This window comes from Antedon mediterranea, chromosome 4 (assembly GCF_964355755.1).
Source record: "Antedon mediterranea chromosome 4, ecAntMedi1.1, whole genome shotgun sequence".
NCBI lineage: Eukaryota > Metazoa > Echinodermata > Crinoidea > Comatulida > Antedonidae > Antedon > Antedon mediterranea.
Genome location: NC_092673.1, coordinates 20,981,227 through 21,000,540, shown reverse-complemented (window position 1 = coordinate 21,000,540; position 19,314 = coordinate 20,981,227). Strand labels below are relative to the sequence as shown.

The 19,314-nt window shown below is 33.6% G+C and overlaps 2 protein-coding genes across 2 annotated transcripts in view; one reads left to right on the top strand and one right to left on the bottom strand.

Moving 5' to 3' along the window:
- Positions 1–19,314, bottom strand: part of LOC140046865 (uncharacterized) — an 86,381-nt gene that overhangs the window by 24,507 nt on the left and 42,560 nt on the right. The window lies entirely within an intron of this gene.
- On the top strand, positions 49–14,611 carry LOC140046864 (protein AATF-like). Its single transcript, XM_072091594.1, has 13 exons — positions 49–165; positions 2,880–3,068; positions 3,824–4,006; positions 4,573–4,716; positions 5,210–5,347; positions 5,621–5,738; positions 6,165–6,444; positions 7,168–7,329; positions 9,453–9,530; positions 10,124–10,185; positions 11,829–11,909; positions 12,500–12,571; positions 14,397–14,611. The coding sequence occupies exons 1-13, from the start codon at positions 66–68 to the stop codon at positions 14,458–14,460; spliced, it is 1,671 nt and encodes a 556-aa protein (XP_071947695.1). The 5' UTR covers positions 49–65; the 3' UTR covers positions 14,461–14,611.

Below are 19,314 nucleotides of genomic sequence, written 5' to 3'. Positions count from 1 at the left end.
TCCGGGTCATTGATTCCCATGGGTCGCGACTCGCGAAAAACACATGGATCGTCGAGGAAGACAAAATGTCGACAAGTAAAAAGTCTGATAATATTGCAGAACAGTTCGCTATTTTAAGCAACCCGACACCACAATTTGAAGACCCTGAAGACGAAGATTTTTCTTGTAAGTTGCTGGGTATATGTGTAAGCCATGCTCAATACTAGTAGCCTAAAATGGTAGGCCTAGTCTAGATGCCCTCTAGGCTCTAGCCTACTCCTAGTACTACTACTCTAGCTAGCCTAGCCGACCCTAGCCTAGGCTAGTCGCTGGTATGAATCTCGCTGCGCGGCGGTGAGGGTGAGTAACCGGATGCCGAGTAACCGCCGTGAAGTATTATGCCTAGTTAGGTGCGAAAGTACAGTAAAGTAGCGCCAGTTGGCCTCCATTCTAATCCTCTCTAAACTAGCCATAATAGGCCATACTACTAGGCCTACCCCCGGTCGGTAGAGTTTTAGGATGATCCAAGTTTTATATAGGAATATATTAATTTATTATATAATATAGGCTAGGCCTAGGCCTATATATAATCCATCGGTAATATTTTAAACAAAATAAAGATATCCATAACTATAAGTATAATACCAGACAGCATGAACATTTTCATATCAATTTAAGGAAAACTACGTTAAAACAAATGTGTTTATCATTCAAATAAAGGAATTTTAATATGGAATAAACTCTCCGTTGTATTTAAAGACACCTTTCCTACGTTTTTAGATCTATTTTAAGATCACAAACTATATTTAATGTAAAAATAATACTATATATGGTCCTATTGCGATAACCTTTTTCGTCTTTAAATGGTTAAAAATGTGAAAAATAAGTTGATTGTAATAATTATAGCGACCCGCTATAAATCCCAAAATGCATTGCGCGCACATTGATATTTCTTTTTTCTTATGTAATTCACCCACTTTTTGATCAAAACAAATGGAAGACTCCTAACTTTTCAGCGAAAATAACGGGTTTTCCTCAATTTGTATCAACGGAATCTGGCAAAAATAGAAAGACAAGTAATGCAGCAACTATACAACGTCAGACTAGGTATATAGCTAGCGTACGATGTTCGTACGTTACTGATGTTTACCACCTAGGCCTACAAAACTAAGCCTCGTCGCAAGCTACTTAGGTAGTACATTGTTTCTGACTTTTTATCATAAATTACCATAAAACGTACATTTAAGACAAGGAATGACCTGGTTTAATGTTTTTAAAGTAATGTATGTATTATTTTTAAAAAAACGTCACAAATTGTAGTGTCTTCAATACTCCACAAATGTTCATGTAATAGAAAACTGTACAAAAAATGTCTATAAGAATTATATAATATGATAAAGTAATTAGTAAACCCATGCCTATACATTTGATTTCAGAAAGTAATTAGTATGCCTATGCATTTGATTTCAGAAAGTAATTAGTAAACCCATGCCTATGCATTTGATTTCAGAAAGTAATTAGTAAACCCATGCCTATACATTTGATTTCAGAAAGTAATTAGTAAACCCATGCCTATACATTTGATTTCAGAAAGTAATTAGTAAACCCATGCCTATGCATTTGATTTCAGAAAGTAATTAGTAAACCCATGCCTATGCATTTGATTTCAGAAAGTAATTAGTAAACCGATGCCTATGCATTTGATTTCAGAAAGTAATTAGTAAACCGATGCCTATGCATTTGATTTCAGAAAGTAATTAGTAAACCCATGCCTATGCATTTGATTTTAGAAAGTAATTAGTAAACCCATGCCTATGCATTTGATTTCAGAAAGTAATTAGTAAACCCATGCCTATGCATTTGATTTCAGAAAGTAATTAGTAAACCCATGCCTATGCATTTGATTTCAGAAAGTAATTAGTAAACCCATGCCTATGCATTTGATTTCAGAAAGTAATTAGTAAACCCATGCCTATGCATTTGATTTCAGAAAGTAATTAGTAAACCCATGCCTATGCATTTGATTTCAGAAAGTAATTAGTAAACCCATGCCTATGCATTTGATTTCAGAAAGTAATTAGTAAACCCATGCCTATGCATTTGATTTCAGAAAATAATTAGTAAACCCATGCCTATGCATTTGATTTCAGAAAGTAATTAGTAAACCCATGCCTATGCATTTGATTTCAGAAAGTAATTAGTAAACCCATGCCTATGCATTTGATTTCAGAAAGTAATCAGTAAACCCATGCCTATGCATTTGATTTCAGAAAGTAATTAGTAAACCCATGCCTATGCATTTGATTTCAGAAAGTAATTAGTAAACCCATGCCTATGCATTTGATTTCAGAAAGTAATTAGTAAACCCATGCCTACTGTATGCATTTGATTTCAGAAAGTAATTAGTAAACCCATTCTTATGCATTTGATTTCAGAAAGTAATTCGTAAACCGATTCTTTTATAAATCAAAAATAAAAACTAAATTGTTTGCTTAGTATTAATGTAGTATTTTGTTGGAAAACTTCTTTGAAATTATAATTTTGAGCTGATTTACATTTATTAATGAATTTTATATTTAAATGGGTTTTTTTCTTTTATAAGCATCTGCTTCAAGAATTTTCCCCTTTTCTTTGTTTAAATCAGTTTTGTAATTATAAATGTTAATTTTGTCGAAGTTGTCCTTGTCATTTGTCATATATGATACAAAAAATATTTTATTAGGCCTATACTTTTCTTCCCAGAAACAAGTAAAAATACAGTATATACTTTTCATTCTAAAACAATCCATCGTCCACTTATTTTTTGCCACAAAACAAAAAAATAGTTATCAATGAATCGCTGTATCTCTGCCTTCTTTTATATGTTGTACAGGTGCTAGAAATTCCATTTTTTTTGTTAGATTCAAGAGCACAGTTAGATGATCAGTATGATGAGGATGATGACAAAGATCTTTCACAACCAAGCTCTTTACGACAGAGGAATGCAAGTCTGTTAGAATCAACCGACAAGAAATACTCTGGAAAAACAGTTTCACGGAAAGAATTGCAGATTGATTCTGATGACTCCCTAGATGGTGACTCACTAGATGGTAACAAAAAAGTTATATTGTTGGTGTTTTTTGGTGGGCTGTATATTTGGCTAATTTCAATTAAGTGGCATTAAGGGGAGTGAGTAGGGAATAAAACAAAATTGAGTTAATAATAGTAACATGCCATTTTGATCGGTCTAATTATGTTTTTTGAAGTTTATGAATTCTGTATATATTACTCCGTACAGACCGTATATGATTTTTATTCGGGAAACAGATGATGTATCATAGGTTCCTATTCAGAAGTTTTGAATATTGTAGTGTTGTTTCCAAAAAATAATTTTGGTTCCAATTCTACCTTAAAGAGTATCACTTTTATGTCACAATACCACTTTTTACTTGGCAACGACCCCAGTGTTTAATTACTTTTTTTCCGGTCTGCAATACAATGGTGAAACTTTCTAGCCAAGCGAACCACAGTTGAACTAGAGTGGCCTTATTTGTGTACATATCTTTTAATATCTGGTGTACCTTAAGTGACTAACTTTTATTTACAAGCTAAAAGTTTGGAAAATAATGAAGATTTGGAAGTAACGATCAGTTTAAAATGATGTACAGTGCCTGTTAACAAAAAGATACCATTGAATCGTAGACCAGAAAAAAGTCATTGAACGCTTGTGTCATTGCCGAGTAACAAGTGATGTCACATAGTATTCTGACGTTGCCACCGTAATACTATAATGTAACGATAAACCTATTTTGCTAATAAATTTCAGTGATGAAACTTTAAATATATATTATATTTTTACCAACAGATACTGAATTGTTACTTGACCCAATTGACATTGAGTTTACGGAAGATAACACAATATCATCTATCAAGTGTAAACAAGAATTGATAGCAGAAGGCAGTGAGGAGGAAGATGAAGTTGATAATTATGAGGAAGAGGGGACGGATGAAGAAGAACACAGCAACGAAGAAAATGATGAATCTGAAGGTATAGCAATGACAAAATGAGAGTAAAACTTGGTTGCTTTTTTAAAACCACCAATGAATATTCCTGGTAGAATGGACCAAAGAATAAAGACAAAGTCAGAGTGCATTAGTGGAGGTATTCACAATGTCATGCAAGATGCACTTGGCTGCACCTCATGCATGTCGCAACATTGTAAATACCTTTGAATGCTCCAATTTAGACTTGTGCAGTATTTGTTTTATAACATGCATCTATGAACTATTTTCACTTATACCTTTTTTGGTGAATATGCCTAGGCTAGAAAAAAGCTAGGCCTACCATGGCGTGGTGTATGTTTTTTTTATTTTTATGGGGCCACGGTGTAGACAACCTGGTTCGTACTTGTAAATCGTGCAGGAATTCCAGCTTGATCGATAATCTGCAATACGATTTACAGTACACGCAGAGTGCTGTTTAATTTTTTGCGGCGCACTTTTTGCACTCCAGTGCATTATAGTGAAAAAATAAAGAGTGCACATTACTACATTATTGAACCCATGTTGTAACAAATTATATTCAATAATATATATCTGTTGTTCTTGTAATAGGTTCAGATGAAGAAGGAGATGAAAGTTCAGAAGAGGATAACAGTTTAGGGGTGGAAGAAGAGGAGGATGAAATGTTGAAGCCATTTTCTAATCAAGATTTAAATGAAGAAATTCAGAAAGGCAATGCAGCTAAAGCACAGCTGGGTTAGTATAATTTATTTGCGTGCTGGCTTTATTTCATTTCAGCATTTCATAGTAAACTTTTTTATTTATTATTTCTTTATACTGGGTGACCTCTTCAGTCATAGACTGGTCTGTCAGATGGCCCAGTTATGATGAGTGTGACAGTGGCTGTGTGTGTACTAATACACCGGAGTAACCCCCTACTCGTCTCGAAAGATGTACTAAGTTCTTTAAATTGCACATGAGCTAAATGTGTACACTAGACCTACGGTTTATAGTCCTTATCCGAGAAGTCTCGTTTTACCACCAGAACTATGGAGCAAGTGCGATTTATGGCTAGTTAACTGTCTTAACCACTCTACCACTTACTAACTTAAAGGCTTTTCTACATTGCCAATTGGTTAGAAGAAACATATGGTATACAATACTAGATTATTCACTTGTGCTAAGTAGAAGAGAAAAGATCATTATAATAGCTTGAAATATAACTTTATTTTATGTTTGTGAAAAACAGGCTTATGGGATAACTTTATGGAAATCCGTATCAAGGTACAGAAAGCACTTTCAATGTCCAATCAGATGCCTCAGAATGATAGCTTCCCACAAATCAAAGCAGTTGCGGGCAAAGAATTAATTCAAATACAAAACAAAGGTATCTTTTAAAATTTTTTAATATTTTTTCAGTTTATTTGGCATGATAGTATTTATGATGATAGTATATTTGTTATGTTGTCCTTTGAATGGGACATTAAGTGGTCTTGTGTAAGGCGTATGAACTATTTTAAGATTAGCGGGGTCATTTTACAGTGTACTTTAATACTAATATGAGCCTGTAGTAGTGTAGTACTTATTATAATATTGTATTGTAGAGTGTTTTCTTTGGAAGTCCACTCTATTGTTAATTGTTTTTGCTTTTTCTTACAAGCTAAACAAGAACTATCAAGTTTGTTAGACATGCTTATCAACCTTCAGGAGGCACTTTTGCTACAAAATCCAGAGACAAAACATGTTATTCAAGGTGGAAAACCTAAACCCATAGAAAAGTAAGAATTTTCTATTAAAGCACTGTCTACGCTATCAAACTAGTAGCCCAAATATGGTATAGTTATATTCTTATATATGGTAGTGATATGACATCATTGTGTCCATATATGGGAACATCATGTTTTTTTGTCACATAAAGTTTGATAGTGTAGACAAGGCTTTATAAATATATAGCAGTTTACTTGTCATCGCTCGGACCTCGAGCAGACCTACCCTTTACTTTAATGGATGGATCTACAGAGTGAATCTTTTAACTAAAGAAAGTAGACAACTAATAGTTGGGGTTCTGTTATAACTGCAAGTAAATGTGGCACATTGTTACTGCCTATGTAGGCACAAAGAATTCCACAAAGCATCTTCAAAGTGATTTACATTTGTTGAAGCAGAAAATAAATATTGTAAATAATTTATACAACTTTCTTAAGTGACGAAGATGAAGAAATCACAAGTCATGAGGAGATTCCAAGTGATGATGAGATTCCAAGTGATGATGAAAAAAGGTTGCCTTCTAAAAAGGATATCCATGACGACGAGGAGGAAGAAGAGACAACAAAACCTGCTTCATCTACAAGCAAGAAACGTAGACTTCAAGACTATGAAGACATTTTAGCAAAAAGACATAAAAACTTTACTGAGTACAGAAATCAAACATTGCAGAAATGGCACGATAAAACAAAAGTTTCATCAGGGAAATTAAACAGTAAAGTATGTGATAAAAATGCATCAATTTCATTCATGTTTATACCATGTTTTATTGCTATAAGTACAATACCATAAATCAATAATTATCAATTTGAGATGTGTCTCCAATTCTCTGTATTCCAGGTTTGGCTGTCCCATCCCATATACTTTCTATAGTATGGAAGCCCATGGGTTTCTTCTTTTTGTAGTAAGTCCTATTGGGTGGGCTTCTTTTCGAAATTACTTTTGCAAACTTAAGTTGGGGGTGGGGGAGGTGAATTGGAAATACAATAACAGAATTTTTGAGACATTATTGAACAATTTTACGTAATGTGATCAAAATAGCATTTTAAACTAAAATAAAAGTATGATAACTTGATCATATACGTTATATCTATCACAAGTCATCTGGTAGTAAATCACCTTGTTCTTTTGATATTCAAATAGTCTATCTAGAAAAGAAGCCCATTTTATCTTGAATATAAATATAAGCCCAGTGGACCGAATAGATGGGCTTCTTTTCGAGGCTTTACGGTATATTACTAAACACTATCAAACGCTACTTTAAGATAAACTTTATATAAACTCTATAAACCTTGTACTATATTTATTTAATCTTGGCATCTCATACTATCATTAATAAATATCAAAATCTCCTGCATAGGAATGACAGATAGTTTATCAGTGTACATGAAATGCAGATATGTTTTTATACAATTGGAATAACATGTTTGTTTTTTTTTATAGTCATTTAGTTCATTTGATCGGTCAGTGTTGAAGCAAATTGATGAGATTTTAGTGGATCAAGATCGATTAGTGAAAAGAACACAGTTGAAAAGGACAATGTATAATGTGATTGCAAAGAAAGAAGAGGAAGAAAATGAAATGGAGGAAGAGAAAAACAATGAAGTATGTATACCACCACCATAGATATAAAATTGATGTTTATGTGTCTATCTGTGGAGAGGTACTCTCAAAGATGACTGCTGCAAATCAACCACCGGCCACTGAAAACAATTTATACTTTGCCTGAGAGAGCGTAATCACCACGCGTATATTTTCTAAAACGATCCTCGTATACAAATTATAAAGTATTTGGTTCTATAAATTATTATTCCCATTGTCCGGGGGTTTAGAATTTATTCTGGGCCTTTGTTTGTTTTATATATGTAAAAGTATCTTGAGATTTGTGATTTAATACAATGAAAGATGAGGGCATATCAATTTAATTTCTGGTGCGCATGCATACAATTGAGGGACTAGTACTGTTTCGCTGTATTACGCCAAGAGTGTTAAAGGGTCGCTTTCCAATCAAATTTGAACAATACTATGAAGCCCCAGATGTCTAATGGTTAGAAAATATGCATATCAAGCAGACGGTTCTGGGTTTGAATTTTGGTTGGGCCGATTTCCTCACTTTTATAGTTTCAAATTAAATTTCAGTATATCACTGGGCGATTTAGAATTTATTCTGTGCCTGTGATGTTTATATATATGCATTTAAACCCTTGTTTTTATATGGTTCTTTACAAACTCGTATCAATTATTATTAATCTGTTTAGAAATTGTCAAACAAGCCTGGCGGCCATCTCGTAGAGGACTTCTCCATATGATCCTTCTTCACGACCACCTAGTCCGCCCTCTAGCCTCTGGCTTGTATTATCTCTATGACCAAAAGTGACAAAGGGCAATGTTTTTTGCACTTTTATGAACAAGACCATATCATCTATGTACAATTGAATTAGTTTTAGTTACATATAAAACGTAAACATTTTGGTTATGCACCTGTAGAATAATAATAATCACATTGGGCAAAGAACATTAATTCTAAACCGCCCGGTGATATACTGAAATTTAATTAATTAATTTGAAACGATAAAGATGAGGAAATCTTTGAGAATGAGAAAAAGTCGCCCCAACCGATACTCGAAGTCGGACCGTCTGCTTGATATGCAGTTGCCCTAACCATTAGACCATTGGGGCTTTCATGGTATTGTTCAAACTCGATTGGATACCCGGTGATTACGTTGTTTTTAGAACTAGCCAAAAGAACTTTGACAAAAACCAGTTTAAAATAAAAATGAATAATGTGTTATTACATAGAAAAGAAAATGTGACATTTCTAGGTGTAATTTTAAACGAAAATCTTAACTGGAAACATCACATACAGCTTATTAGGAAAAAAATGTCTAGGGCAATTGGTATACTTTTAAAAGTAAGAGAATTCTTTCCACATAAAGTCCGTATTAGTCTTTATAACACCTTAGTATTACCTCACCTTCAGTATGGTAACTTAATATGGGGAAATACATACAAGAGCACGTTAGAAGTAATACTAAAACTCCAAAAGAGAGCTGTAAAATGCATTACCTTCTCTAAATCCAGACAAGCCTCAGAGCCACTGTTTAAGAAACTAAAAATATTAAACGTTTATGATATTTACAAAGTAAATGTCATAGGATTTATGGCAAACGTAAAATTCAATGAATTACCACATCACATTTTAAATATTTTTAATTACTGTTACAGTATTAGGCCTACTCATAAGACTAACTTGCAGTCAACAGTTTATACACATATATGGACCAAAATTGTGGAAAGAATTCACTTGTAATGGTGGTAATAAACCGGTTATCTTAAAGAAACAAACTAAATGTATAAAAAAACAGGTTAAAAAATACTTTTTATCACTATATGCTGATTAACAACACCTTTGTTTATTTAAGTTCTATATACTTGTTCTTATGTAAAAGGGTCCTACAAAAAAACGAAGCTACAGCTTTTTTATGCAGGATCCCTGTTCTCAGTTGTACTGTAATTATGATGTACTGTAATTGATGACTAAATAAATGTGGAATAAATGTGGAAATGTGATAGCGACTCTTTAACATTCTCGGCGTGCTACGGCGGAACAGCACTAGTCCTCAGTTGTACACACGCGCAACAGAGATCAAATTGATACGCCCTCATCTTTCTTTTGTAGAATAATAATAATATATATTACATTGTATAATATTAAATTATTATTTTAGGATATTCCAGTTCAGCAAAACCAGCACTTAAAAGATTATGATGTTGAGATATTTGATGATGATGATTTCTACCATCAGGTAAGTCAGTCATTCAGTTCTCACAAAAATAAAGTTATGTAACATGAATGTTTTTTAAGAGTAACTGAGATAAAACTTTACATTCACATTAAGTATGGCTATTAGTAAACAGTGTAGTAACGGCTATGAGTGCTCACTGGCTAAACCCAGTGGCCCGGAGCTTATAGGGGCCAGATGAAAAAAGACATTATAATATGTCAAAAAGGCTAAAAACGACATGGGGTCCAGCATTGGAGGGCGACTTAGGGTTCCTAAACCAGGGGCCTCTGCGGTACACAACTCTTTTCATTCAATCATATCCTTAGGACTTAACTCAATATTTTAATATTTAATTACAATAATAACAAATTGCCAATGGTTATAATACTAGTCTTTTTGATTTTCAAAGTTTATATATGCAAACCATCTTTAGAATATCGAAAATTTCTTTTGCCTTGAAGCCTTAAAGATTGTATCGTATTAAAATATCTTGGGATTACGAATATATGACTAGTTGAACGATTATGCACAAACGAAATACAAGAACAGATTTTTTTCAATCAATTTATGTAAAGCTGTTTAAATCAAGGAATAAATGTTTATTTATTTTCTAGCTTCTTCGTGAGTTGATTGAAAAACGTACAGCCGGCTCTACAGACCCTACACAACTAACAAGGTATTCCAAAAATTGTTTAAAGCTACAGTCTACACTATCAAACTAGTCTGACAACAAAAGTGTGATGTATCCAATATGGTAGCGATATGACGTCTTGTTCATCACATTCTTTGTCACATACAGTTTGAAAGTTTAGACAGAGCTTAATATAAAATTCCATATATGGCGGGGAAATCTGCTTAAACAATCAATCTTTATTAAATCATCTAGAAGATTATTTTTTAATCAATATAGATCAAAACATTGAAGCATATCTTAATGTTTGAGGATTTATCTAATTATTTATCTAGTGAGGTCCGTAGTCGCTTCTATTGAAGGCCGCAGTTATTACACATAGCTGATTAATGAATGATTATTCAATAAGGTGTATTGTTTTTGAATGAAAATTAAGATAAAGATACAAAATCTTTGTGTGGTCATGTGTATTAATATTATTGACTGCCAGACCATTTTTAAAGGTTTTGTCATGTACACCAGAGCAAGTTAATAAAAACAATATACGATTTTAATACTATCTACAATACAAAACAGATTCACATTATTGTCTAGGTGCACTATTTCAGCACTACCCCTTGAAATTGCGACGCTCTATGACGTATTTATGTGGGTTAACAACAAATTTAAGTGAAAACTGGTTTTTACAAGTATTATCGCTCCTGGCGACCTGAACAAAACCGATATGAAGAGTAAAATTGTCGCCGGCTGCCAACCTCTGTTTATTTTTTTTCTTATTACACTTTTCTTAATTTCAATCCAATTTAGTTTTAGTCTTTGACGCACACAATTCCTGGTTTAACAAAATGCTATAATTATCGTAAAGCAATAACTCATACTGGATGAATTAAATGAGTTAGTGGCCAAGCGGTTAAGACAGTGGAACCGTAATTACGTAGCCATAACATCGGCAGGGGTTCGAGGCTCACTCCATGGTTCTGGTGGCAGGTAGAACGAGTCTTCTCGGATAAGGACTATAAACCGTAGGTCCAGTGTACACATCTAGCTCGTGTGCACTTTAAAGAACCTAGTACATCTTTCGAGGCGAGTAGGGGGTTACCGAGGTGTATTAGTACATCACAGCCACTGATCATAACTGGGCCCTCTGGGAGACCAGTCTTTGACTGAAGAGGTCACCCAGTATAAATATATATTTCAATCAATTCAATCAAAGGCTTTACCGTGAATGTACTAGGAATTAGTTTTAAAGTCAAATCTATGTTTAGTGACGTTTGTTTGTTGTTCTTTTTTCTATGAATGTTTCATAGCTTAACATTGTCTATGTTTTATTGACACAAATGGGACGATTATGTGTCTTAACTGCTCTCATTTGGTACAACTAAAGCTCTGTCTACACTATCTAATTTGTTTGACAAAAAAAGTGTGATTTGCCCAAATATGATAGTGATATGCTCAAATATGGTAGTGATATGACATCATCATGTTCATATATGGGCAAATCACTTTTTTGTCAAATAAAGTTTGATAGTGTAGACAGGGCTTAAGTCCTAATTTTATTGAGTTGTAAATTAAAGACTATTCAAAAATTCCAATGTACAATTAATATTCAACTTGGTTTTTTAAGGCAGTTTAAAAATTGTAAAAAATCTGAAATTGTATACATGTCTTGAAAACAATTTTTTTTTTAGACAATGGTTAGAAGTACAAAAACTACGTAGCAAAGTCCGCAAGAAAGTTGACACAAAGGCCAGCAAAGGTAGAAAGATACGGTAAGTCAAACATCGTAATGTTGAAATGTGAAGACAGAGAACAAAGAAATAACTCCTTATTTATATAGGTATGGGGTAAGCTCTGAATACACTGTCACACTGTATGTGATGTGGCTATATATGGACACGATAATGTCATATCACTACCATATTTGGGCACATCACACTCTTTTTGTCAAACTAGTTTGATAGTGTAGACAGAGCTTTATTCATCTGTTGATTTCCACAACATTGTGATCACCATACTAAATACTTGAACATTTTATACTTAAATAAATTCGCATTTAATTATGCTTAATTCTATTAGACTACTGTATATTGTTTCCTTGATCTTTCTTGCAAATTCGGTCTTGCTCTCAAGAGACCAAAATACCGTCATTCTTTAAACGATTTGCAATTATATGTATACCTGTACATTGATATTAAAGTTAATTGACATAAGTTCAGGTAACCTTTACATTGTTATTGATTTCTGTGAAGCAAAACTGAAAAAGAATATATTAGTAAACGTTGTGGTTTGTGCTTCTTATTCGATGTGACAAATCTATTGTAGTCTAGACTTTAACATCTAATCCATTGATATCTTTCAGATATGATGTTCATCAGAAATTAGTGAGTTTCATGGCCGCAGATGAAACATGTTCTTTGTCTCACGAATCGAGGTGAATATTATCATTCATTTCATAATAGTGAAACGTGGTTAGTGAATGAGTGAAGTGAAACACAACTGCTCTTTCAACAAAACATCTCCCCATTCAATAATTACAAAACAATTATTTGGTTTATAACACTTTTATTTTATTATTATTTTATTGTAAATATTTTTGTTTGTTTTTAAATTTGTATGTTGTTTAAGTTGACTGCACCGCTATTAAGTGTGTTGCTACTGATCCAAAATTGTTTGTCAATAAAGTTATTATATTATAACACACCTACTGTTACACCTATATTAAAATTTAATTCAGTCGCAACAAACTGATTGTGCAATAGTACCTTTAATAGTTAAAATGGGAGAAAATAATGCATGACATGTGTAAGACAACCTACTGTACTTTATGTGATGTGCCCATATATATCACTACCATATTTGGGCACATCACACTTATTTAAAATAATGCATGACATGTGTAAGACAACCTACTGTACTTTATGTGATGTGCCCATATATATCACTACCATATTTGGGCACATCACACTTATTTAAAATAATGCATGACATGTGTAAGACAACCTACTGTACTTTATGTGATGTGCCCATATATATCACTACCATATTTGGGCACATCACACTTATTTAAAATAATGCATGACATGTGTAAGACAACCTACTGTACTTTATGTGATGTGCCCATATATATCACTACCATATTTGGGCACATCACACTTATTTAAAATAATGCATGACATGTGTAAGACAACCTACTGTACTTTATGTGATGTGCCCATATATATCACTACCATATTTGGGCACATCACACTTATTTAAAATAATGCATGACATGTGTAAGACAACCTACTGTACTTTATGTGATGTGCCCATATATATCACTACCATATTTGGGCACATCACACTTATTTAAAATAATGCATGACATGTGTAAGACAACCTACTGTACTTTATGTGATGTGCCCATATATATTACTACCATATTTGGGCACATCACACTTATTTAAAATAATGCATGACATGTGTAAGACAACCTACTGTACTGTATGTGATGTGCCCATATATATCACTACCATATTTGGGCACATCACACTTATTTAAAATAATGCATGACATGTGTAAGACAACCTACTGTACTTTATGTGTTGTGCCCATATATATCACTACCATATTTGGGCACATCACACTTATTTAAAATAATGCATGACATGTGTAAGACAACCTACTGTACTTTATGTGTTGTGCCCATATATATCACTACCATATTTGGGCACATCACACTTATTTAAAATAATGCATGACATGTGTAAGACAACCTACTGTACTTTATGTGTTGTGCCCATATATATCACTACCATATTTGGGCACATCACACTTATTTAAAATAATGCATGACATGTGTAAGACAACCTACTGTACTTTATGTGATGTGCCCATATATATCACTACCATATTTGGGCACATCACACTTATTTAAAATAATGCATGACATGTGTAAGACAACCTACTGTACTTTATGTGATGTGCCCATATATATCACTACCATATTTGGGCACATCACACTTATTTAAAATAATGCATGACATGTGTAAGACAACCTACTGTACTTTATGTGTTGTGCCCATATATATCACTACCATATTTGGGCACATCACACTTATTTTTTGTGAAACTAGATTGATAGTGTAGACAGAGCTTTATTCCAGCAAGCCGTGAAACAATCACTGATTTTATGTAGAAAACTGGTATGTTTATTATGACATTCTTTGCATAATGTGATTTGCAGCACATTAATTATTTGTAATTTTATATATTTTCAGAACAGAACTCTATAAATCACTCTTTGGACAAAAACTCGGCAAGGCTGACAATGTAACTAGGTGATGTATCTTACTTCAAGAAATAGTCTGCTCTCTTGGTTTTATCTTGTACAGCAAACTTTCCACAACAAATTCTTTAATTATTGTACTGTTGACCATTTTCACACTATGGTATTTGAAAAGAAAATTTATATAATTATATTTATATAGTATAAATGCTAAATGACTTTTACAGTATTATAATTAAGAATTTTTAGTCATAGCATCTCTTAAAGGAAAATTAAGAATACATGGAGTTTAATTTTTCAGTTTATTTTTCATATTATGTTAAATAATAACAAACATACATAATATGAAAGGTTGACCAAAAAAGTGATATACTAGTCGAAATTAAATTGATGTAGTAGCCAAAGTCTGTGCTTCTGCAGCCAAAAATTAACCGATAATTAACTGTTACAAATTAAGCATTAAAAGTCTTGTTGAAACAAGGTTTAATCGATACTGCTCAAGAGAAAAATTAACCGATAATTATCTCATTAAAATCAGATTAAGTATCGGATAATGTTTGACCTGAAGAACAGATTATTGCGTTGGCTACTTGGTTCAGTTATGTCTGATCAAGCGGCATATATTTTTGTATTAATTTAATATCTTGATTGGGTAAAAAATTGGCTGCAGAAACACCGCTTGAGACTAGCAGAAATAAAGTTTGGCTCAAACCTCACCTACCTACTGTACAGACCATCTATTGTACACCTTGCCCACATATAGTACCTACTGTAACCCACATGTAGCTGACCTTTGAGCTAGTTACAACTTAGTATGCTAAAACAAATACAAACATTGAAGTAAATTGTAAGATTAATAATTTTATATTTGCCTCATTATCCATGGTTCCAATTGAGGACTGGATGTGGCCAAGGATTACCAATAGTAAATGAATTACTGTACTATCAGATAGGTTTAGATTTTGTGAACCAGTTCACCGGGGTACCCCCTACTTGTCTAATAATGAACAGGGTTTTTACTGTTTATGTATGATACTCCTCTATACCTTTTTATCTTATGAAATAATAAAGAACAATAACATATATAGTATGCTCACTTGCACTGATGAACAGCTAGTGTTGCCCGAAAGCTCTGCTACCTTTCTGGCTGTTTTACTTTATCGTTTTGATTTAGCTTGTCGCTTCTTTTTTGTATCTCCATTGAGATCCAGCCACTGATACCCACAGCATTTTCATTATTTTACAGTAATTTGCCTTTGGATTTATATACTTATCATCTTTGTAATGAGGTTAAATTTCATTAGTATGCAGACTTAACAATAACCAATATTACCATATTCCCGTAGGGATAGTAGCAATTGGTTAGAAGATCAATTTTACATTAGGTATTTAAAGAGGCATATATGTAAACAATAGAAGGATACTAAAAGGCATTCAATTGTGAACTAGTTAACATTATGTTTAATAACGACTAATTTTTATGTTAGAATCATTAGTCAATTGCAACCAATTTCCAAAATTGCAATTAACATCAAATTATTAAAGCAATAAACAGAGAACTCATCATCTCTGTGTATATAGCCTTCTTTGCCAGTTGGTTGTATACTAATTTTGTAGTATACTTAATTATCAACATGATGTTTTTGCGTTTAGTGCAGCATGCACAGTTATTGGTTGTTCACAGTATAAAGCTGTGCGCACAAGCTGAGGAAGCTGCACTAAATGCAAACGCATATGATGTCGATTAGTGCATCTGATGTGGATTAGTGTATCATTTACTGTATATTGTCTGATTTTTTGATACATAATATTTACTTTAAAACATCTTGGTTCTTTTTTTAAGGCCAATTTACACAGACGAGCGGTAACGGTAGTAAAAATATAGAACCTATGTTATTCCTATGACCATTTACACATAACACAGAACGGACAGGCGGTTTTCACTCAGGATAGATACAGATTCCGCTTATCGTTACTGCTCGTCTGTGTAAATTGGCCTTTACTCGAGCTACTGTGAATACTGTTCCGGCTAGCTCTCATATGGGAGCTTCAAAGTGCTGGAGAACGGACCGGTGTAGATGGTTTCTCTGCTTTTCTTCATTTTATGGATCATTTTTGTGTGTAAAGCACTTAGAAACATTGTATTAGGCGCTATAAAAAAGATGTGATGTAATCAATCATGGTAGTGATATGACGTCATCGTGTCCATAAATGGGTAAATCACATTTTTTTGTCACATAAAGTTTGATAGTGTAGACAGAGCTAAAGACTACCATTATTATTATTATTTATACTGTAATACAAAATTGCCTCTGAACCAAATAATAATGTAATTCTTATTAATGAATAATGTTCCCTTGAGAATAAACAAGGATAAACATTGAACATCATTCACCGCTTATTAAATGAAACAAGTCAATGTATTATGTAGATTACAACATAATGAATAAATGTAGGATTATATAACATACGTTACGAACTCTTGAATAAGATCTACCAATAAGAGATTGTGCAGAATTGAATTGCTGAATGGCCCACATTGCAATTGATTGCATATTACTATTTTTACTGTATCAATATAATTATATGATAATATATACGTTTTTATATAACACCTATATAAATTCCTGTCATTTGATTGGACGAATGTGGGTCACATGGCGTGCAATAGTACGCACTATTCAACGATTGTTAAATAGTACTTTTTGAAACATTTTTGTGTACGAAAAAAAACGTCTAGATGTTATATAAAACAAATAATGAATGTTTTGTATTCGTGTAATGGTACAAATAATGGCACTTGGTGAATGATGAAAGGTTATATCAACTCGGCTTTGCCTCGTTGATATAACCTTTCATCATTCACCTCGTGCCATTATTTGTACCATTGCACTCATAAACATTCATTATTTGTATAATATACAGTAACACCTAAATAAATGCCTGTCATTTGATTGGACGATTATGGAGTCATGGCGTGCAATAGTACGCACTATTTAACGATCGTTAAATGGTACTTTTTTTTGTGTACGAAAAAAAAATCTTTTCGCGTACGGAAAGTATTTTTTTAAGACCATTAAGGGCCATTTACACTAGGACGATAACAATCGACGATAAATAAACAAATATGCATTGCTCATCCATAAAACAAAAGAAATCTAAAAAGTATTTATTCTAGGACTATTTAGGAACCATCTATGCTTCCTTTGATGAAAATGATATTTTCAGACGTCCAATCAAATGACGTCATGATTAGTAAGAGTAATAATATCGTGACAATACAACGATATTTTTTTGTTTATTTATCATGACGTCATTTGATTGGATTTTAAAAAAAATATTATTTTATCAAAGACAGAATAAATGAGTATTCTATAATTCTAGAACGAAAAACTTTCTAAATTATTTTGTTTTATATAAGAAAAATGCATGCTTATCTATTTATCGTCGATCGTTATCGTCCTAGTGTAAATGGGCCTTTACTTTTGAAATCCAACATCGCCGCCTATTTTGTACTTCCACCGCGATGATATGAGTGTGATACTCGTATCGCGACGGAAGTACATTTCTGAAGAGAGATATATGTACTAATCAGGCCCGTAGCCAGGGGGGGTTTTATGGTTCGGGCGAACCCCCCCTTTACAGCGAACCCCCCTTAACCAACTGCGAACCCCCCATCCCCGACATGCCCAATACCTCACCCTCATCTCCAAAAATCCTCCAAATACGTGCCCCACAGTACAAAAAGTTGTTTGTAAATTGAAAAATTCGTAAACTTGTTCGTGAACCTTCTTCTCTGTATGAGCGTCAACTGGTGATACGTGTCTGTAAATTTCTAAAAGCTGCAAATGAATTGCCGATTTTAACCTGAAAAATAAATGTTTGGTCCCTGCATGTAACATGATATTGACGCGTCTCATAGCGAGCTGGCGCACGAACGATTCGTACAAAGGACACCGCCAGACAACTGCGTACCTATAATTGTTTAGATCACTGGCAGTCAGGCAGCATGCATAAAGTATATAGCCTTCCGACGTACATCAGTATTTATGGTTGACTATGAAGTATAATGTATCATAGAGGATTATAGTGAATATTAATATTTTACACTATAATATCTATGGTATCAAGTACTGTAGTTCACATTATGGCATCCGATTATTTTTTTCTAGACCACCAGCCGATACGTACTAAAATGTATCAATATCACCTATTTACATATTTATATTCCTCAACAAATTGCTGTAAATAAATATTATAGATAGAGCTAGCAAATAGCATTTGCCTTCACCCAGTGTGCTTTTTTCGGGGCTGCTCCTAGATATATGTTCGCATTGAACTTGAACGCAAAACAAAATACGGAGTAAATGATCAAACAATCGGCGGTTCCGCACAGAGCATGCGCATCTAACATACGGCAACAAATAGTTATGGTCATTTAAATTATCGACGTGTTTGAGGAGGAGGAAAAAAGTACGATCTTTTTGCTCATTGGTTATATAGCATGCTGCGCGAGAGTGCCTTTTCCGGCCATCTAGGGGTGTCATTTAACAAAATTCGCTTCGCATCAGGCTGGGGGAGGGGGGGGGGGGGGGGGGGGGTTGACCCAAATATTTAGTGTCCGAACCCCCCCTTGACAGATCCTGGCTACGGCCCTGCTAATGAAGACAAAAAAAGTTAGCTTTAGATTGTTTGTATAATTTTATTATGGGAACATCTCTACCAGATGTGGAATCGTTGGAAAAAAACAGAATTAGATCAGTTTCATTTTGCTGTCGAATTTTCGGATGGTATCGCTGCATTTCTAGCATATCCAGGCCCTAGGCGCTTTAGCCTAGCTAGGCCAAGGATTGTTTGTTGACATAAATAACACATGGTACGGTGTGTTTATAAAATCCTAATAAATATAA

Excerpts from the sequence above, each read along its gene's own strand:
- LOC140046864 (XM_072091594.1), top strand. The coding sequence starts at position 66 with ATGTCGACAAGTAAAAAGTCTGATAATATTGCAGAACAGTTCGCTATT. Across the intron at positions 4,717-5,209 it reads TGCAGCTAAAGCACAGCTGG|GCTTATGGGATAACTTTATG; the intron begins GTTAGTATAATT and ends TGTGAAAAACAG. Across the intron at positions 12,572-14,396 it reads TCTTTGTCTCACGAATCGAG|AACAGAACTCTATAAATCAC; the intron begins GTGAATATTATC and ends ATATATTTTCAG.